Consider the following 23,109-nt stretch of genomic DNA (forward strand, 5'->3'; position numbering starts at 1 on the left):
TGGGCCAACTGAAAAGTATGAACATGCATGGCATGGAATCTATGGCACTGCTCAGGTGTTATGAGAGCCCAGGTTGCTCTGATAGTGGCCTTCAGCTCTTCTGCATTCTTGGGTCTGGCACATGACTTTCTCTTCACAATACCCCATAGATTTTCTATAGGGTTAAGGTCAGGCGAGTTTGCTGGGCAATTAAGAACAGGGATCCCATGTTCTTTAAACCAGGTACTGGTACAGTAGCTTTGGCACTGTGTGCAGGTACCAAGTCCTTTTGGAAAATGACATCTGCATCTCCATAAAGTTGGTCAGCAGCAGGAAGCATGAATTGCTCTAAAACCTTCTGGTATACGGCCGCATTGACCTTGGACCTCAGAAAACACAGTGGACCAACACCAGCAGTTGACATGGCACCCATCACTGACTGTGGAAACTTTACACTGGACCTCAAGCAACATGGATTGTGTGCCTCTCCTCTCTTCCTCCAGACTCTGGGACACTGATTTCCAAATATTCTAATTATATGACCAGCACCTCTATATCATGTCACATTTCAACCAGAGCTCTCAGATTGTCATGTACTTTACATAACCATCCTAAAGTCTGCAGATTTCTATACTAACTATACTAACCAAATTTGCTTTAGTGGTGTAATGACTGGGTAATTTTAAAAGGTAACAACAATTTTTTTTCAGGGTTAATAAAAGTCAAGTAACTCCAGAACTTCAGAAATTCTTAAAATAATACTATTAGGCAAAATGTTGACATATTTCAAATATGTAAAAAAGTGCTTGATGCCTTGCTGTTTGTGCTGTTTTATAAGGTAGTGATCTCATCCCCACAAAGGTGCTTGCAAGGAAATAGTTAAAGACATAGTAACACTGACCAACACCAAAAGTACATTATGAGAGGTGAAATTACAGTATCATTGGTGAGTGTATGTTCTGTGCAACATTCTTTACAGACTTGCTTTGATACCTTTTTGTATAAGAATACAGCCTTAGATGCCAGCATTTTTCAGCACACGTGCTTTCTCATCTATAAGGATGTTCAGAACGATATTATTATAATTGACCGTTTATGGTTCACTGAGGTATGTATATGAAGGTGAGCACCTGTAATCTCTTTTCAATCAAAAAAAAAAAAAAAAAACAGATGGTTATTGGCTTACACACACAGTGAAAAGGCTGAAAGGGGAATGGCTGGAGGAACAAATGATTGAGTGTGAAAAAAGTATGAAATGCATATTCAGGAAAATGCATGATAGTATAAAATAGGCTATTGGTGCTTTGGAGATGTTTGGATAATAGCTAATGATGGTTGCAAACAAATTTTAATCCACACAAACATTGTTTCCAATGTTCATATATGCACCAAATCAACATGGTCAAAATGTTATCATCTAATTCTCTCAGTTTCAATTTTGAAAATAATTGTTTTGGGTTTCAACTTGTTTCAATAAACCTTTTAGGGTATAACTGCAATTTCTTTTTACATGATTCATTTTATTTGTCTGACATTTTTATCAAAAATGACATCTTTGAGATCCTAAGTTTAGGTTACTGTCTGTTTATTTTCTATGTATGTTTCCATCCAACAAAATGTGTTAAATGTGCAGTAGACTGGAATGGAATCAACTTTGGGATGAATCCCAACATCATGCTGCTTTTTCCCAAGATAAGCTCCTGGTCTACTGCAAGCTTGACAAGAACAAAGCTGTTACTGAAGACACACACATACATACACACACACGGATGAATGAATGAATGAATGAACGAGTGATTGAATACATGAATGAATGAATGAATGAATGAATGAATGAATGAATGAATGAATGAATGAATGAGCAACTTTCAACATCTGGTTCTGCCAAAACAAGTTTGTCTTTATTTAGTCATAAAAAATTCAAAGCAGTAAACTGATAAATCTGTTCATTTATGACTAATCTGAGAAGTGATTAACATATCAAGCTAATTCAAGCTACGTATACATCCAACACTTTCTCTGACTGCAGAGAAGTTGTAGCAAAACACAGTGGTCTACAGAAATGTAGTCGGAATGTCGGTTCTGTTCTGATTTTAAGGGGGGAAAAGGATTTGCAGATTTATTTTAGAATGCTAATAGTCAAACCAGTTTTATCCAAAGCAGTAACTGGAAATACAAGTGGAATTGCAATGCAGCATTTACATTTGATTTCAGTCTTTCTGAAGCAAAACAGATAAAGTGAAGCAGATGTCTGAACCTGGGCCATAGTTTCCTAAACTGAAAATATTAACAATAAAATGATCAGACTAAAAGCATTAACATAAGTAAGGGCAGCATAAGTTATTTCTGAACATGTAAATACCCAGTTTATCAATCAATTCCCTGCAAAATAAAACCACAAGAAGAAGAATCCAAGGATTTTTTTTTAATTTGTTATTTATTCACATTACTTATTTATGCTGGACCACAAAACTAGGAATAATCCAAATTTTAACTAATCCAGTTGTGCTTGTTTTAAGATGTTTTTCAGTGGCACCGAACATAGCAGACCTTTTACATTTAATTAATTAATTTAGGGTAAAATGCCAAAAGAAGACCTTATAACACAATTTGAACCCTACTCAGTTTTAGCAACAACACATGGCATGGTATTTTGATCTAAATAATAATATTCCAACTATACTTCCAAGTTTCTGAAATTTGATTCAACACTATCCAAAGAGCAATATATTGGTAACGCTTTATGATGCCAATTCCTGTCATCTACAACAGTCAGTTTTGGTAACTAACCCTTCATATCTGCATTTAGCGAAAATCAACCACTAATTTGCTCTTATACTAAACAGTGTATTCAAAATCAGTATAAAAACAATGCATGTTCTTGCAACACCCACAAAATGAAATTCTTCCTCTAGAAGAACTAAATATTTTGCACAGCAATCAGAATTTCATCCAATACCCAAACTTTGGATTTCTACTTGAAAAGAAGGCATTTTAGTGGTGAATAAAGCATTTGTGTACATATGTGCACTAAACATTGCTCTTAGACATTAACGATTTATGTGATACTGCAAAAAAACAAATTAAAAGGAGCTAAATAGAAATACAGTGACTGAATTCGAACTAGCACTTAGAAACAGAGTTATGTTCAGGCAGATGTCACAACACTTACAACAGCACTGAAAAGCATAATTGTACATAAAACACATGTATCCCTATTTACTTATATATTCACATTTAGCAGACACCCTTATCCACAGTGACTTACATTTTTATACAACAGGGTTAAGTGCCTTGTTCAGGGGACCAGCAGTGGCAGCTTGGTGGGCCTGGGATTCGATCTAATGACCTTCTTATCAATAGTCAAACACCTTAAACATTAGGCTACCATGTCCTTTATATATTAGACAATAAGGTGGAAAATTTACTATTATTTAGTTTTGGATGATATTACACATTGTAATGGATAAACAACAAATAGAAACGCATATACAAAACACAGCCATCACCCCATGTTTGACGCTTTGATAAGGAAAGGCTTACAATAAATAAGGCGGAATTCACAGATTTTGCAGTTATTACATAATATATATTGGTCCATTGTATCAGTAGTGCTTTTGGTTATAATATATTCACACAATTGGTGATTTCATTTGAAGTCAATGGAACGAAAATCTTTTTTCAGAATATTCAGAAAGTCCCTCTTATAAAAACTACAAAAAAAATCATGTTCTTTTAAAGAATCCAAAAGCTTTTGTAGTCATAAATATATCATATATGTGTACAGTGAGAAGATCAACATGTTACAGGGAGAAGTAGACAAACATGATGACACCCACAGAACAGACTATTACCAAACAAATGTTTAGCAAAAGCTTGATTTTAGGGGGCTCATAAAGCATTTCCTGAATGACACGTTCATCTTCTATAATGACTTTTGGTGTTGATGCCGCTGTCTGTTCCTTAGGTTTACAAAACCAATTAAATAGGCACCAGAAAGCCCCCCACTTGCTTTTGCCTCCATCCTCCCAGAGTTGCCCTGACAACTCTGCATGCCCATTACTGTATGTCTCCACTGGGGTTGGTGCCTCTGTACTGGGTGTTGTAGGATCCTGGTCACTAGGGCAAGGCATGAGGAGTTTAAGATCAGCTCCATCAAGACATTGTTCTTTGTGAACATCTACAGGCAGGTCTTCCTGACAGGTACCATTGCCATTGCAGTGAGCAGAATTTTTATTGGCCAACTTGTAGATCTCTTTCCGATCAGTCAGAGGCAACTTTTCCATATTGCGTAGTCCCCACATTGTGGTACGCACAATCTTGTCCTTGCTTGGAGGAGGAGTACAAAGACTGATGACCACTGCTACCAGGCCTGAGATCCAGAAAAGTCCAGCGGCTACATACATATAGTGGACATGTGTGATAAAGGCAGGTCGTTCATCTGGCTGATCGCAGCTGGGCTCACGATAGATAAAACCAATGATAAGACGTGTGGTACCCAGAGCAAAGCCAGTCATGCCACCCCAAAAGGCACCTGTCTCGTTACAACGCTTCCAGAAGATGCCAAGCAGAAAGAGTGCAGCAATAGGTGGTGTAAGATATCCTGCAATTTCTTGGATGTACAAGTACATTTGGCCACCTTGCATCTTAATGATAACTGGCACCCAGGCTATGCTGATGCCTACCATGACGATCACGAACACTCGGCCTACGAAAACCAGCTCTCTCGATGAGGCACACTTGCGCACTAACTTGTAGATGTCCAAGGTGAAGATGGTGCTGGCACTGTTGAAGATAGAGTCCAAGTCACTCATGAGGGCAGCAATCATAACAGCCATCATCAGTCCACGCAGACCCACTGGCATAATGCTCATGACCAGTCGAGGGTAGGCAATGTTAGAGCAGCCAGCCTGGTTGTGGCACACTGCCATGCAGTGCTCAGGCCCGATACATGCCAGCTCATCTGCAAACATTATTCTGGAGATCATTCCTGGAATAACGATGATGAACATAGGAAGAATTTTCAGTATGCCTGCCATTAGGGTTGAGCCCTTTGCATGGGCAATGTTCTTAGCTGCAAGTACTCTTTGTACTATGACCTGGTCAGCACACCAGTACCAGATGGAGGCTGGAGTCTGGCCTAACAGGAACCCAGGCCAGGGAATGTCCTCATCAAGGGGTCCTCGTAAGAGCTTGAGGGAATTTGACTTTGGGTGGATGCGACAGGAATTGGTGTACTCAAAACTATAGTTGTACCTGGCAAGAATAGCTGTGACATTTGGAACAGCCTCCATGTATTTCTCTCTAACACCATCTAGTCCACCCACCTTGATCAGGCCGATGGCTGTAAGGCTCAAAGCTCCGCTGATCATAAGTATGGCCTGAATAGTGTCAGTGTAGATCACCGCAACCAGGCCACCTGTTACTGTCAGCAGTGCCGTCATGGCAATTAGCAGGATGATTGAAAGATAGAGATTCCAACCTAAAGACTCCTGGATGAAAAGAGCTCCTGCATACAAGTCAACTGACAGTTTGGTGAAGATGTAGAGTAAAAGGGAAAGACAAGCAAAGTAAACCTTTAGCCGTTTTCCCCCAAAGCGCTTTGAGAGGTATTCTGGCATTGTGTACACCCCACAGTGGATATAAACTGGAATGAACACCCAGCCCAGAAGCTGAAGGAGAAAAATGGCGTTGAACTCCCAAGCGCCTACAGCAAAACCACTTGCTGCTCCCGAGCCAGCTAGGCCAATAAAGTGCTCGCTGCCAATGTTGCTGACGAACAGTGATGCTCCAATCACCACCCAGTTCATAGTTCGACCAGCCAGAAAGTAACCACTTACACTGCTGCGGTTGGCCTTCCACATGGCAAAGAATCCAATGCCCAGCACAAGGATAAAATAAAGTCCAACAACTGCAATGTCTGCTACCTCCATTGTTGCTGCCATGTCTAAATATTTACTGGTAGAATATTAAATAATCCAAACATATAACTAATTCAAAGAAATTTGGCAAATTATACAAAAAAACATCTCATTTGGTTTGGCATCTTTTTAGATGAGAACAGATTCATCCACCATCTCTCAGGGAGATTTCAGTTTGGCTTAAGCGATAAGGCTTAAATAATCCATCCGATGCAACTCTTGAAGGGGATATTTTGTGGAAGAGGTCTCAGGTGTCTCATCTAATAAAGGCTATACTTTACAATCTGCAAGACAGAGAAACAAACACAGAATAAGCATATACAATGTTTATAATAATGAGTATAATATATATATATGTGTGTGTGTGTGTGTGTGTGTGTGTGGGTGTGTGTGTGTGGGTGTGTGAAGAAGAACAAAATTTCCAACCCTCATGTTGCTTATTTTATCATTCTAGCACCAGAAAGTGTATCATTCAAAATGTTACACACTCTCACTATAGTCAGTTGGGATAATCTGAGCATATTAACCACGAAACTGGTTGATTGAACTGTCCCTATTTAAAAGACTATGACAAAAGTAAGTAAATCCAGCACAGTAAGTCTAACCTAACTAATTTGTAATTATTTTTATTTGTTAACAGTTAATAAACAAAGTGAATGAATACAAAACTACCGCATTCCTTTCTAATTTACATTGTCACAACTGATTTTTATTGTCTGATATTTATAACACAATATTTTCATACAAATTCATTTAACTATTTAAACACTTGCTATATACATAGATTTTCCATATACTACCTTGTTAAAGCAGGTGTACATCATGAGCCAGAGCAAAGACTATGAAATTTACATTCCCTTATGTTTGCATAACCTTATCATGTAAATCTGCAAACTTCCTCCACCATTTCATATTTTAATGCACACACAAGACTAAAAATACCCACAAATTAGAAGGCAGATTATTTATGTGCACAAATACATATAAAGTATCTTCTGTAACTACTGAAAATGATGCCCTGTGATTCTTCGAGAACAGACTCCATCTCTACTGCTGCCCTCACTTGGTGAATATGCAGTATTGCATACATTATTACAGAAGCGTTTGGAGTCAAGTTCTAGTCTCAGACCTATAACGCGTCAGGGACTAAAAAACTGCATTTCTCTCTATGTAGAGACTTAATACAAATATATAAATACAATGCCTTGCTATAGTTCATTCTACTTGGTGCACAAATATCAGATACTCTCCATTTTCTAATTCTAGTAAGATCTACCAAGCAGACACATGTTGCATCAATACTGATAAGCTGTTGTGTTATTTCCTGTCAGATTCTCCTTCCAAACTATTTCACTATCACAGGATTCACTCAAAGCCAATAACGGATGCTGAGGTCAGATATGCAAGCCTGTGGTCCAGGTTTGTGAACAGACCAGGCTGATCTAATCCCCTTATAGCGTTACTGTCTGGCCAGAAAAAAATGTAAAATTCTTCTCTTCCTCTTAGCTGAAAATGATCTTGATATTAATGTCATGTTCATGCTCTTCACTGGATGTGCTCTAGTAACCCTTGACAACAGATCAGCTGCCTAGACTCATGACAGAAGATGGCATCAAGGTCATCAAGACATATTGTCTTATAATATGTTGTGTACGTTTAGAATCCTCATGACTATGATTATTTACAGCTGGGCAGCTACTGAACTTTCAAAGCGAGCAAGAAAGAGCTTAAATATAGAATACAGCTTTGTGCTGGTAAAATTAACATTCGTAACATACTTTTTCTTTAAAAACGTAAACAGCAAGGCAGTGATATCAATCGGAAATCGGGTGGGTAAAAGGGTTTTTAATCACACTGCTATTCCACGTCCACAGACAAACGCGAGCATCACCAAGAAGCAAGTGCGTGGAATTTTCCAGAACTGAGACCTGCGCGCTCTCTCTCTCTCTTTCTCTCTCTTTCCTGTTTCCCAGTTTCAACCTCGATTAACGTATGAATTAACCTGAAAACATCCCCTGAATTACAGTACAATACAACAATACAGATTCTCTGTAAGAAGAAAACTTGTCTTTTATTGTACAGACAACAGAGAACACGACAATATGTCCTGTCACTCAGCCGACAACACAACAAGCACAAGCGCTTCTATCCCTTATTCCTGGTACCCATACTACATCCTATTTCAGCCCTGCTTATCAAATTAGGCGTTAATCAAGACTTACCATGCACACAGGTACGACTTAAAAACAAATAAAGTTGTAACTGCGCGAGCCCATTGATTGAATTCCGGAAGTAATAGTGCTACTTATTTGCACGGCAACAGCGCTCACACTTGGCCACGTCCTCAACACGTAGTCGCTGTAGATAACCGAATTTAAGTCGGTAACCAATTAACTCAGGATGAGGTCTTTGTCTATCAGCTTCTGTCTGAGTCCCTAAGTGACTAGAAGAAGTTATAAGCGATACAACAGACGCTTTTAAAAAGGTAAGTTGTGTTTATTGTCTCCGCCCTGCAGCGTGTGTACATGTGGGAGGAGCGCGGACACACACACGCTTCTATATCCTCTAGTCTAAAGCCTCGCCCACCTTCTACGGGCTCTACAGAACACCCTCTATTATTCTTAGCCCCACAAATTGTCTGCTATTACTTAAAATTATAATAATACTGCTCTAATGGTTATTTAAAAAAAACAACAAAATAATATATATTTTTTCTCTTTTGCAAACTTTTTGGAAAATCACTAAATATATAAGTGGTCTTGTGTTAGTAAAAACACAAGGGAGCAGGAAGCTGGTAAAATGAGTGTGTGTGTGTGTGTGTGTGTGTGTGTGTGTGTGTGTGTGTGTGTGTGTGTGTGTGTGTGTGTGTGTGTGTGAGTGAGTGAGAGAGAGAGAGAGAGAGAGAGAGAGTGTGTGAGGGAGATCAGTAGGTGAAATCTGCCATATAGACAAACACTGAATATATACACTGACTTTTATGAAATGAGGTCTTTTCTATTAATTCTCCTTATCGTACACATTCTTATTGAGGGTTGAGCCCCTCTAAGGGTTAAACTATATAATGTTCCCTCTATCTCCCACCCACATTCATTAGCCTAGCCCTAGCCTAGCCTGGTCCTAAAAGCAAAATAATTACAAACAGGCATCCCCTAATCCTGTAAGAGAACTTATTGCATAATCATGATCTTGATAATGACAGTGTATCATTATTGTAACTTCTAGGCAGTTATTTAACACCCACTAATTTCTGCTAATCAAATCAGAAAGCTAATCAATTCAATTCAATTTATTTGTATAGCGCTTTTAACAATTCCCATTGTCTCAAAGCAGCTTTACAGAAGTTTGGAAAAAGAAGAGAGAGATACTATAAATAAATAATAATAATATATATATATATATATATATATATATATATATATATATATATATATATATATATATAGGTATCTGTATATTCCTTGCCCCCGTCGGAGGCGACAGCGGCAAGGAAAACTCCCTAAGATGATATGAGGAAGAAACCTTGAGAGGAACCAGGTGACACTCTACAGTAAATAATGTCCTTTCTACAACAGTTTATAACAGTGCAACAGAGAGCTCCTGAGGAACTAATGAGTCATCTTAAACTCTAAGTTCAGCACAGACCTGATTGCTGATAAAGACCAGACCATACAGCTGACTGACACAATCACTAGCCTAATGAAGAACATTTCTGGTGCACTTAATCTGATCCTCTTAAGCTGCCTGGTGGCTTTTGGAATTGCTGGTTAAATAACAGTGGAATATTACCCTGGCTCTTGGTTTGAATACGCTCTGCCAAATACAACCTTTGGCAAGATAAAATGCTTAATACTATGTAGAGTTTTACAGATCAACATTACTTATTCTGTACGGTTTATCAATAGATTACTATTAAAGCCACATCACATGCAATTATAACTTTCAGACAGCAAGTCATCATAGCCAAAGCAGATTTTCTTTTGAATATCTAACTTTACATTAATACAGTGTAATAAACAGGAGTAAAATGAGGAAGGATAAAGCTCTAATATGCATCCATTCGCAGTCAGCTGGCTGTCTTATTAAGCTGTGTGATGATGTACTTTCTCAAGTACTTACACAGAGGTTCTGGAAAATAAATTAATTACTTGCCAGTCATCCTATGGCAAATATAATAAATATGACTTCTGTTTAGATACGTGTTAATGCTTACTAAATTATTACTTGATTTATTTGACTATTCTAAGACTATATATGTTGTATATTGTTCCACAGCAACACTAGTTGTTTCTGTTTTATGTTGTGGAACTGATTTCTTTTCTGTGTCAATCTGTCAGTATTCTCAAAGTAAACTTAGATATGTTCCTTCAGCTGCTCCTTGCTGAGCAGCAGATAACATGATTTATAAAGCAGGTGAAAATTAACACCAACTGGGATGTGGAAGTGTCAATAAGCTGAATATGACAATCACAAAAAGTACAAAGACAGTTTTTGTAAAGAGTAAAGTATTGAGAAATATACAGTGAAGGCTCTCAGTCAAACACAAGCAAATTTGGAATGTGGGAGTAAAGATTAATTTCCTTAAAACACTGCATGACCTTTATCTATTCTCTGGGATTCCCACACAACAGAAAGTTTTTGTATTTGAAACTCAGCATTTGCAACCCTGCTTTTCAGCTTAGCATTTCATACAATGGCTTACTGTGACATCAGGCTTTTGTGTGTATGTGCTATAAAACAAGAGGAATACAGATAGAGAGCCTTTCTAGCTCTGGGTCTCTAGCTACAGATAGAGAGCCTTTCTAGCTCTGTGTCCTTGTGCTTTGCTTTCACATCATCTGTTTGTGATCTAATAATCAAAAACTGTTGACGTGACAATGCATCAAACATAGAAAACAACTATATTGGCAATGCATTTTTTAGATCTATCACACATAGATAGCTACTCTTAACATTGGTACAATGACAGGTAAAGGTAGAGAGCTGGTGGACATGGAGAAGGTAGAAGGGGAGCAAAGTACATCGTATTGGAGAGGGATAAAAACTGTTTTATTATGGTGTGGATAGGAAGAAAAATGGAGTAGGGGTAATCCTGAAGGACAAGTTTGTGAGGAATGTTTTAGAGGTGTAAAGAGCGTCAGACAGGGTAACCAGTTTGTATAGAAGTTAGAAATAAGTTAGAAATTAAAGGGGTGATGTTGAATGTCGTCAGTGGTTATGCTCCACAAGTAGGCTGTGAGTTAGAAAAGGAGAGATTATGGAGTGAATTAGATGAGGTGATAGAGAGTATTCCCAGATGGGATAGAGTAGTGATTGGAGCAGACTTCAACAGGCATTTTGTTGAGGGGAACGGAGGTAATGGGCAGGTTTGGGGTTAAAGAAATACACTAGAAGGACAGATGGTGGTGGACTTTGCTAAGCGGATGGAAATGGCTATAGTTAACAATTATTTCCAGAAGAGAGAGGAACATAGAGTTACATATAAGAGTGGAGGTAAGAATACACAGGTAGACTACATCCTATGTAGACAAGGCAATCTGAGAGATTAGTGACTGCAAAGTGGTGGTATGAGAGAGTCTAGCCAGACAGCACAGGATGGTGATGTGTTAGATGTCTCTGGGGGTCAGGAAGAAGAGTAGAGGAAAGGAATTCTGACGGAAGCTTAGACAGGCTTTGGGTGGTCAGGAAGAGCATCCAGATGACTGGGAAACTACAGCAAAAGTGATCAAGGAGACAGGTAAGAGGGCACTAGGTGTGTCATCTGGAAGGAGAAAAGAAGATAAGGAAACATGGTGGTAGAACACGGAAGTACAGGACACCATTCAGAGGAAGAGGCTAGCTAAAAAGAAGTGGGACATAGAAAAGACCAAAAAAATAGACAGCACAGAGTGAAGAGGGACATGGCAAAGGTCAAACAGAATGAGTTGTATGCCAGGTTAGAGACGAGGGAAGGCGAGAAGGACTTGTACAGATTAGCAAGGCAGAGAGATAGAGATGGGAGGGATGTGCAACAGATAAGGGTGATTAAAGTTAGAGATGGAAAGGTGCTAACACATGAGGAGTGTGTGCAGAGATGGAAGGAGTATTTTAAGGAGCTGAGGAATGAGTAAAATGAGAGGGAAAGATGGGAGGAAGAGGTGAATATTGTAGAGGAGGAAATAGCAAAGATTAGAATGGATGAGGTGAGGAAAGCTTTGAGGCAAATCAGGAGTGGAAAGGCTGTTTGGTCCAGGAGACATACCTTTGGAGATGTGGAAGTGTCTAGAAGAGACAGCAGTGGAGTTTCTATCTAATTTTGTTCAACAGTATTTTAGAGAATGAGAAGATGCCTGAGGAATGGAGGAGAAGTGTTCTAGTGCTGATCATTAAGAAACAGAGGGATGTGCAGAGTTACTACAGAGGTATAAAGTTGATAAGCCACACAGTGAAGCTTTGGGAAAGAGTAGTGGAAGCTAGGCTAAGAAAGTAAGTGGATATTTATGAGCAGCAGTATGGCTTCATGCTCAAAAAGAGCACTACTGATGCAATTTTTGGGGGGACATTCTTGCAGTTTTTATGTCTTGTACCTGTGCCTTTGTTCCTCTTTTGTGCCATCTATTCCTCTTTTTATCTCAAAGCAAAACAAAGGAATTGGCTTTGTTTTTTGTGTTTGTAGCTTTGTAGTAGAAGAAATAATTAAATAATAAAATCCATAATTTATGTAGTTGTCTAGAGTCTGTGCCTTCAACTTCATTATCCAATTCATCTTCGAGCTGTCTGACTGTAATTTCCATGCCAACCACTTTATTAACAAATCTACCCATAAATACCTCAGTGCTTTCATATTTTACACAAGATAATTTCCTGCATGTGCAGCTGATCGACTTACAGTCACAGGAGAAAATGGCAGAAACTTTACTGGGGCTGTAGGTAAGACATTCTAAAAACTAGTGATGATGACGCTTTCCCCTCAACTGTATCATGCAAAGGTTCATTACTCGAGGCTTTTTAACACGGTGTACACTAGTGACATCTTGTGGTCAAAACGTTGAATAGCTGCCTTTGCATTCCAGCAGATGCCATTTTTTTGTGTTTCATTCAATAAATCAACCAATTTGTATTCTAAAAACCATAAAGGCAATAGAAAATAGCTTTATGTTCAATATGCCAGCATTGCTGTACATAACATTGGTCATGGTCTACTGCACGCTTAATAAGGACAAAGCAGTTACTGTAAATGATTGAATATGATGATTATGAATCCAAATAAATACAGATACAAATGAACAATGAATGTGGTTCTGCTTAAACAAGTTTCTTTTTATTTAGTCATTAAAAAAAATTAAAAGAATCAAATGTTATATCTGTTAAGCTAAGCTTAAGAAAGCTAAGTATTCATTTAACACTTTCTCTGTTGCAGCAAAAAATGACGGTCTATAGAAATGAAATCGGAATGTCTGTTCATCTTAATTATTCTGAAAACGCTGTATGATGTGCATGTTCAACAAAGTTTTAAGATGAACAATTTTAAAGTGAGACACAGTCGGTGAGGAGATATTTATATATATTCAGAGGTCACTTTTGTCATTAACAATGGAATATTACAACTGAGAATGTCTCACTTTTTCAATACATTTTGGGCGTTGCACTGGGAGAACTAATGGAACTTAAAAGTGACTGACAAAAATAATGTCAAGAATCAAGGGATTTCTAATGAACTTTGTACAATGATGTGCAGTTTTCCTAATGGCTATGCACCACCCTTAATACCTTTCCACAATTTTGAACCTTGTCAAATGTCCAACCAAATCAAAACCTAGCAATTCAATGCAAAACACCCAATGTATTCAGGGAAATTTCATAGGATTTTCCATGACTGAAACAAGCAAATATAACAGAAAATCTGAAACAGGATAACCTGTACCTCTCTATTTATAAATAGAGACAGGCTGTAAAAACTGCTAATGCTGAGCACCTGAGCAAATTCATACAAAAAAACCAGAACATCCCAGGTTTTTTTAGTACAGTGGCTAGATTAACAAAAAAAACAGAAATCCAAACACACTATTCAGTTCAGTAGGGAGGACTTTATGAGATTCTTCACTGATAAAATTGAAAGCGTCAGGAACAAAATAGTTGATGTTCAACGTATGAGAGCACCTTTTGACCCAGTCTGACCTAAAGCTCTACACTCACTAACTACAGTGCTTTATAAGCACAGGACAGGAAGAGTTAGATAAGCTTATTACTACAGCTAAACCAACAACTTGTTCAGTAGTTCCCATTCCAACTAAATTACTGAAAGAAGTGTTATATAAAGCTGATGAGCCTCTTCTTAATATTATTAACTCCTCGTTATCTATGGGTTACAACCCTAAGTCTTTCAAGTTGGTAGTTATTAGGCCACTCATTAAGAAACAGAATTTATATCCAAATGAACTATCAAATTAAAGACCTATTTCACATCTGCGGTTTATGTCTAAAATACTAGAAAAGTGTCTGTTCAACTGAGCTCCTTCTTACATGAGAATGATATCTTTTCAGTCAGGCTTCAGGCCCCATCATAGCACAAAACCTGTACTTGTGAGTACAGTCTTTGGACCAAGACTGTATGTCCTTACTAGTTCTACTTGACCTTAGTGCTGCATTCGACACTATAGATCACAACACACTATAGATCACAACACACACAATCACAATTCTCCTAGATTGCTTACAAAATTACACAAGCATTCATGGATGGGCTTTAAGTTGGTTTAGATCCTACCTGTCTGATCGATACCATTTTGTAGAATTAAATGGTGAATCCCCCAGTTTATCACCAGTTAACTATGGGGTCCCTCAGGGAACAGTCCTAGAACCTCTGCTTTTCTCGATATACATGCTCGATATACATCATTAGAAGACATGGGATTAGCTTCCACTGTTATGCTGGCGATACACAGTTATATATCTCATCAAAACCAGACGAAATAGCTAAATTGTCCAAATTAACTCAGTGCATTAGAGAGAGAAACGATTGGATGAGCTGTAATTTTCTGTCGTTAAACTCCAATAAGATAGAAATACTCATTGGTCCAAAAACCAGTACACAGAAACTCTCACAATTTAGAGGGATGTTCCATTTAGAGGGATGTTCTCTTACTAGTAGCATGACAGTGAAAGACTTAGGTGGAAGGGTGTTATATTACACAGCAATCTGTCTTTTGAAAATCATATCGCCCATATTACAAAAACAGCCTTCTTCCACCTTAGAAACATTGCCAAGCTGAGAAACATCCTGTCTGTATCTGATGCTGAGAAGCTAGTTCATGCATTCATGACCTCTAGACTGGACTATTGTAATGCGTTACTAGGTGGTTGTCCTGCATCTTTAATAAATAGGTTACAGTTAGTCCAAAATGCAGCTGCCAGAGTTCTTACCACGACAAGAAAGTATGATCGTATAACCCCAATTTTATCATCTCTACACTGGCTACATGTTAAGTTTAGAATTTATTACAAACTACTGCTACTTACGTTCAAGGCTCTTGGTTTAGCTCCCATGTATCCAACTAGTCTTCTAACACGTTACAATCCTTCATGCTCCCTGAGATCAAAGAACTCAGGACTTCTGGTAGCTCCCAGAATATCTAAGTCTACTAAAGGTGGTAGAGCGTTTTCTTATTTAGCGCCCAAACTTTGGAATAGTACATAATACATCCCATAATATTGTGCACTATTACATCAGACTTGCAAATATTATGAACAGCTGATATGTTAATCTCTCTCCACTGCTTCTTTCTACCATCCAGAGGCATTCAGAAATTTTACCAGTTCCGATCGTCTTCCGTGCGATGAAGATTTTGGACCTCCACTGAGATGAGGCCGACTCTGAGAATCCTGAGGCATCTAAGATCTACCAGCTACAGGTGGACTCTGCGATAATATAGAGGAGCTGTGAACTCCATGTGATCATTTGCATCAATACAACATTTGTCAGTCTGTATATTATAATCACACCCATATGAGGATGGGTTCCCCATTGAGTCTGGTTCCCCTCAAGGTTTCTTCCTTCCCATCTAATGGAGTTTTTCCCTTGCCACTGCTGCCTGAGTCACCTCAGACTTGCTCATTAGGGATAAATACATACACATTTAAATATATCTAATATTAATCTTGACTTTTGTATTCTATTAATCTTTATATTATTCTTTATATTAAACCTTTTGTTCTATGTCTGTTCTGTAAAACTGCTTTGAGACAATGTCAATTGTAAAAAGTGCTATACAACTAAACTTGAATTGAATTGAATATTTGTCTTTTTTCAATTTGCAAATTGAAAATGCATTTTTAATAATACCCACAATATCTGTGACAAAACATAACTAAAACTACACTGGAATATAAATATATTTCATATTCAGAATAATATTCACAACTTAATGTTACAAAAAACATTGGAAATATTGGAAAATTAATACATAGTACTCGCTAACACACACACACACACACACACACACACACACACACACACACACACACACACACACACACATATATATATATATATATATATATATATATATTTATATATATTTTATTCTCAGCTCCCTTCAAGGATAAATATAATTTAAAAAAATATATATATATTTGCAGACTTATCTTTTTAATGCTTAGGATTTAACCTGTTTTATCCAAAGCACAAACTGAAAATATAAATTGACTCTTAGAAGAGGCAGATGTCTGACCATGGGCCATAGTTCAGTGAGCTAAAATGAAATTATATATATATATATATATATATATATATATATATATATATATATATATATATATATATATATATATATATATATAAAGTAAGAATAAACCTGAGCAGTATGTAACTATGCAGTTTATCACTCTTTTCCCCGCAGAATAAAACCACAAGAAGGAAAATCCAAGGATTTGTTTTTTATTTTGTCATTCATTCACATAACTTATTTCTGCTGGACCACAACACTAAGAATAATCCCAAATTGTAACTAATCCAGATTATTTCTAGATATGTGTCAGTGTTAGATAACATAGCAGATCTTACATTTAATTCATTAACTAATTGGGATTGCCAAAACAAGGATTCATAACATAATTTTTAAGCCTACTCATTCTTAGGATCAAGGTATGGCATGATATTTATCATTTATCTACACAATAATATTCTAAATATCCTTCCAGGTTCTGAAACTTGATTCAACACATTCATGAAGAGCAAAATCTGCAAAGCTTTAACTGGCAATATAATGCCAATTACTGAAATCAAAAGTCAGTTTTGGTAAATAAACCTTCATATTACCCTAAAAACAACCACTAATTTGCACTTATACTAAACAGTGTATTCAATATCAGTATAAAAGGCAATGTCTGTTCTCACAACAACCACAAAATGAAATTCTTCCTTTAGAAGAACTAAATATTTTGCACAGCAATCAAAATTGGACATCCCAAGCTTAGTGGACCTGACATGGGATAAGTGATATGCTTTCACATGTACTCAAATTGAAACTTCACTATGATTTAAGCAGATGTTTCTAGCTGGTGTTTTCCTGTGGTGGTCAGTCATGTGACATCCCCAGGAAAACTAGCTGTGCTTATATAGTTTATGTTTCAGTGGTGAAAGTTTATTAATTATTCACCATAATTTCATCAAATCCCCAAATTGGGGATTTCTACTTAAAAAGAAGGCTTATTGGTGAACATTTGTGCACTAAACATTACTCTTATTAAAAGAAGCGAAATTGAGATACAGTGACTGAATACTCACTAGCATTTAGAGAGTTATGTTTAGGCAGATTTCAGAACACTTACAACAGCACTGAAAAGCATAATTGTACATAAACATGTGCTTCCCTATTTATGCTTTCCCTATATGGCCTAAATCTAAAAAAATGGTCTTTAATTCAAATTCAAATGTTCTAACATTTACTAATGGTTCAGCATTTTAACTAACTAGACAATATCAGTGGCAAATTCACTACTTTTGTAGAGTTGTGGATGATATTACACATTGCAATGGAAAAACAACGAATATATATGCATATACTAGACCACCACCCCATATTTGATGCTTTGATAAGAAAGGGCTTACAATAAATAAGGTAGAATTCACAGATTTTAAATATATGTAGGTCAACTGTATCAGTAGTGCCTTTGGTTGTGGTATATTCAATTTGACAATTTGTTTTCACACAATTTGTGATTTGATTTGAAGACAATGGAACAAACATCTTTTTTTCAGAATATACAGAAGGTCCATGTTAGAAAGACTATAAAGAAAATCATGTTTTTGGTTTTTTTTTTTTGAGAATCCAGACAGCTTACAGTGAGAATATCAACATGTTACAGGGAGAAGTAGACAAACATGAGGACACCCACAGAACAGACTATTACCAGCCAAAAGTTTAGCAAAAGCTTGATTTTAGGGGGCTCATAAAGCATTTCCTGAATGACACGTTTATTTTCTTCAATCACTTTTTGTGTTGATGTGACTGTTTCTTCCTTATGGTTATAAAACCAATCAAATAGGCACCAGAAAGGCCCCCACTTGTGTTTGTCTTCATTCTTTTGTCCTGACAACTCTGCACGCCCATTACTGTATGTCTCCACTGGGGTTGGTGCCTCTGTACTGGGTGTTGTAGGATCCTGGTCACTAGGGCAAGGCATGAGGAGTTTAAGATCAGCTCCATCAAGACCTTGTTCTTTTTGAACATCTACAGGCAGGTTTTTCTTGCAGGTGCCACCTCCATTACAGTAGGCAGAACTTTTATTGGCCAACTTGTAGATCTCTTTCCGATCAGTCAGAGGCAACTTTTCCATATTGCGTAATCCCCACATTGTGGTGCGCACAATCTTGTCCTTGCTTGGAGGAGGAGTACAAAGACTGATGACCACTGCTACCAGGCCGGAGATCCAGAAGAGTCCAGCGGCTACATACATATAGTGGACACGTGTGATAAAGGCAGGTCGTTCATCTGGCTGATCGCAGCGGGGCTCACGATAGACAAAACCAAAGATAAGACGTGTGGTACCCAGAACAAAGCCAGTCATGCCACCCCAAAAGGCACCTGTCTCGTTACAACGCTTCCAGAAGATGCCAAGCAGAAAGAGAGCAGCAATAGGTGGTGTAAGATATCCTGCAATTTCTTGGATGTACAAGTACATTTGGCCACCTTGCATCTTAATGATAACTGGCACCCAGGCAATGCTGATGCCTACCATGACGATCACGAACACTCGGCCTACGAAAACCAGCTCTCTCGAGGAGGCACACTTGCGCACTAACTTGTAGATGTCCAAGGTGAAGATGGTGCTGGCACTGTTGAAGATAGAGTCCAAGTCACTCATGAGGGCAGCAATCATAACAGCCATCATCAGTCCACGCAGACCCACTGGCATAATGCTCATGACCAGTCGAGGGTAGGCAATGTTAGAGCAGCCAGCCTGGTTGTGGCACACTGCCATGCAGTGCTCAGGCCCGATACATGCCAGCTCATCTGCAAACATTATTCTGGAGATCATTCCTGGAATAACGATGATGAACATAGGAAGAATTTTCAGTATGCCTGCCATTAGGGTTGAGCCCTTTGCATGGGCAATGTTCTTAGCTGCAAGTACCCTTTGTACTATGACCTGGTCAGCACACCAGTACCAGATGGAGGCTGGAGTCTGGCCTAACAGGAACCCAGGCCAGGGGACGTCCTCATCAAGGGGTCCTCGTAGGAGCTTGAGGGAATTTGACTTTGGGTGGATGCGACAGGAATTGGTGTACTCAAAACTATAGTTGTACCTGGCAAGAATAGCTGTGACATTTGGAACAGCCTCCATGTATTTCTCTCTTAAACCATCTAGTCCACCCACCTTGATCAGGCCGATGGCTGTAAGGCTCAAAGCTCCGCTGATCATAAGTATGGCCTGAATAGTGTCAGTGTAGATCACCGCAACCAGGCCACCTGTTACTGTCAGCAGTGCTGTCATGGAAATGAGCAGGATGATTGAAAGATAGAGATTCCAGCCTAAGGACTCCTGGATGAAAAGAGCTCCTGCATACAAGTCAACTGACAGTTTGGTGAAGATGTAGAGTAAAAGGGAAAGACAAGCAAAGTAAACCTTAAGCCGTTTTCCCCCAAAGCGCTTTGAAAGGTATTCTGGCATTGTGTACACCCCACAGTGGATATAAACTGGAATGAACACCCAGCCCAGAAGCTGAAGGAGAAGGATGGCGTTGAACTCCCAAGCGCCTACAGCAAAACCACTTGCTGCTCCCGAGCCAGCTAGGCCAATAAAGTGCTCGCTGCCAATGTTGCTGACGAACAGTGAAGCGCCAATCAAGACCCAGTTCATAGTTCGACCAGCCAGAAAGTAACCACTTACACTGCTGTGGTTGGCCTTCCACATGGCAAAGAATCCAATGCCCAGCACAAGGATAAAATAAAGTCCAACAATTGCAATGTCTGCTACCTCCAATGATGTTGCCATTTCTAAATATTTACTGGTAGAATTTTAATAATATGTACTAACTATAATATTTTAACTAATATGTTTGCTTCAAAAAGAAAGTTTGGTTTGGCATTTTTTTATATATAAAAACAGATTCATCCACCAAGTCTCAGGGGAATTTCTATTTTGATTTACCATTAAGATTTAAATAATCCATCCGATGCTCCTCTTGAAGAGGATATTTTGCAGAAGACGTCTCTGGTTTCTCCTCTACTAAAGGCTATACGTTACATTCTGCAAGACAGAGAGACAGACAGAAATAAAAGAAATGCATTAGATTAAGTGCTGTACATATACTCACACTGGTAGTGCTAAAATAATTTTAATCATTTATTATACATACACGTGTGTAGGTGTGGCCCCGATGTATCAAGGAGATGGTAAAAGTAAAACACCAAGTCCAGCACTATAAGTGTAAGTCACTCAACCAAACTATGATTACTTTTTGTACATCATGATCTACGCAGAGAATATAATATATTTACATGCCCTTACATTTGCATAACCTATTCATGTAAATTTGCAACTTCTTTTCTCTGCTCCACCATTTCACATTTTAATGCACACATATTGCTGTTACGCACAAATTACACAAAAACAATACATTAGTAGTAACTAATAAAAAACATAAAGAGTAATTACTGAAAATGATGCCCCGTGGTTCTTCGCGAACAGACACCATCTCTACTGCTGCCCTCACTTGGTGAATATGCAGTATTGCATAAATTATTACAGAAGAGTTTGGAGTCAAGTTCTAGTCTCAGACCTATAACGCGTCAGGGACTAAAAAACTGTATTTCTCTCTATGCAGAGACTTAATACAAATATAGAAATACAATGCCTTGCTATACTTCATTCTACTTGGTGCACAAATATCAGATACTCTCCATTTTCTAATTCTAGTAAGATCTACCAAGCAGACACATGTTGCATCAATACTGATAAGCTGTTGTGTTATTTCCTGTCAGATTCTCCTTCCAAACTATTTCACTATCACAGGATTCACTCAAAGCCAAAAACGGATGCTGAGATCAGATATGTAAGCCTGAACAGACCAGGCTGATCTAATCTAAAATTCTTCTCTTCCTCTTAGCTGAAAATGATCTTGATATTAATGTCATGTTCATGCTCTTCACTGGATGTGCTCTAGTAACCTTTGACAACAGATCAGCTGCCTAGACTCATGACAGAAGATGGCATCAAGGTCATCAAGACATATTGTCTTATAATATGTTGTGCACGTTTAGAATCCTCATGACTCTGATTATTTACAGCTGGGCAGCTACTGAACTTTCAAAGCGAGCAAGAAAGAGCTTAAATATAGAATACAGCTTTGTGCTGGTAAAATTAACATTCGTAACATACTTTTTCTTTAAAAACGTTAACACCAAGGCAGTGATATCAATCGGAAATCGAGTGGGTAGAAGGGTTTTTAATCACACTGCTATTCCATGTCCACAGACAAACGCGAGCATCACCAAGAAGCAAGTGCGTGGAATTTTCCAGAACGGAGACCTGCGCTCGCTCGCTCGCTCGCTCGCTCTCTCTCTCTCTCTCTCTCTCTCTCTCTCTCTTAACGTATGTATTAACCTCAAAACATCGCATGAATTACAGTACAGTACAATACCCTGACAATGCTTCTGTGCAGAAAGAAATCTTGTCTTTTACTGTGAAAACATACAAAAGAGAGCGCGACACTTCAGTCCTGTCACTCAGCTGAATGTTATCAAAACACAACAACGAGCAGCATCTTGTATTGTCATCCATACAGCATCACATTTCAATCAGAACTTACCGCTTACACCTAGTGATGTAACGTCCAACACCTACGATGCTTGAAATATAAAAACGAAGCTCTGTAACGGAGGTTGATCCGTTTTCAACGTGATCCGTTTCGCCCTGAAGCACCGCCTCCACTCAGAACCACGTGACTGCTTCATAATTTGGTTCAAAATTTGCGCGGATCAAATTTGCCAAAGTTTCACTTGTCTATCACATCGCTAGTGAATTGAGAACCGTGATTCTGAATTATTAGCATGGAACCAGCCATGAAATCTGCCACCTCGGCCCCTTATGAGAGAATATTCTAAAAGGAAGTGAAATAGTAAATAAAAAGAGACAGAAATCCCCTGCACTGATAAACAAGCCATGTTCAAAAAAAATATATGAATTTTTAGTTCCCAAGTTTAGGATTAGAACAAAACCCTGTGTGAATAAAGCTGTACATGTCGATAAAAAGCAGATTCATGACATTTCTACATTACAAGTAGATTCATTCTATTGATTAATTATTCCATAAATTCATTCACAGATTCATTTATTCATACATTGTGTAAACAGATCAACAATGACACATGATATAACCTTTATTGCCCTTATGGGTTTCAGAACATAACCCGGTTGATTTATTAAGTGAAACAAGCAAAATATGGCTGGGACACAAAGACAGCTGATCAAGTCAAGTCAAGAAGCTTTTATTGTCATTTCAACTATATATAGCTGTTGCAGTACGTAGTGAGGAAATGAGACAACGTTTCTACAGGAACATTTGTTTACATAAAACAAAGACAGAGCTAAAGACTTAAGTAAGTTAGTCCTACACACATAAAGTGCATCTATGTGACCTGGTGAAAACAGTGCAGGACAAAGCAGAAATATAGTGCAGGACAAAAAATACAAAACATTACACAAAAGACACAAAAACAGCACCGATCAG

At 38.1% G+C, this 23,109-nt stretch overlaps 2 protein-coding genes across 3 annotated transcripts; both read right to left on the reverse strand.

Annotated features, from left to right (window-relative positions):
* Nucleotides 1–1,853: 1,853 nt before the first annotated feature.
* LOC113639831 (sodium/myo-inositol cotransporter-like) lies at nt 1,854–22,226 on the reverse strand. Of its 2 annotated transcripts, XM_047815001.1 has the most exons (3): nt 22,189–22,226; nt 20,529–20,627; nt 1,854–6,184 (listed from the first exon to the last, which is right to left on the reverse strand). In XM_047815001.1, exon 3 carries the CDS (start codon nt 5,922–5,924, stop codon nt 3,783–3,785), a length of 2,142 nt encoding a protein of 713 aa, XP_047670957.1. In that variant the 5' UTR covers nt 5,925–6,184; nt 20,529–20,627; nt 22,189–22,226; the 3' UTR covers nt 1,854–3,782. The 2 variants fall into 2 exon arrangements, with proteins under 2 accessions (XP_047670957.1, XP_026997772.2); XM_027141971.2 differs by lacking the exons at nt 20,529–20,627; nt 22,189–22,226 and adding an exon at nt 8,123–8,419.
* Nucleotides 16,797–20,530, reverse strand: LOC113639832 (sodium/myo-inositol cotransporter-like). The gene has a single exon (XM_047815002.1). It carries the CDS (start codon nt 20,370–20,372, stop codon nt 18,237–18,239), a length of 2,136 nt encoding a protein of 711 aa, XP_047670958.1. The 5' UTR covers nt 20,373–20,530; the 3' UTR covers nt 16,797–18,236.
* Nucleotides 22,227–23,109: the final 883 nt, after the last annotated feature.

Source organism: Tachysurus fulvidraco, chromosome 6 (assembly GCF_022655615.1).
Source record: "Tachysurus fulvidraco isolate hzauxx_2018 chromosome 6, HZAU_PFXX_2.0, whole genome shotgun sequence".
Taxonomy (NCBI): domain Eukaryota; kingdom Metazoa; phylum Chordata; class Actinopteri; order Siluriformes; family Bagridae; genus Tachysurus; species Tachysurus fulvidraco.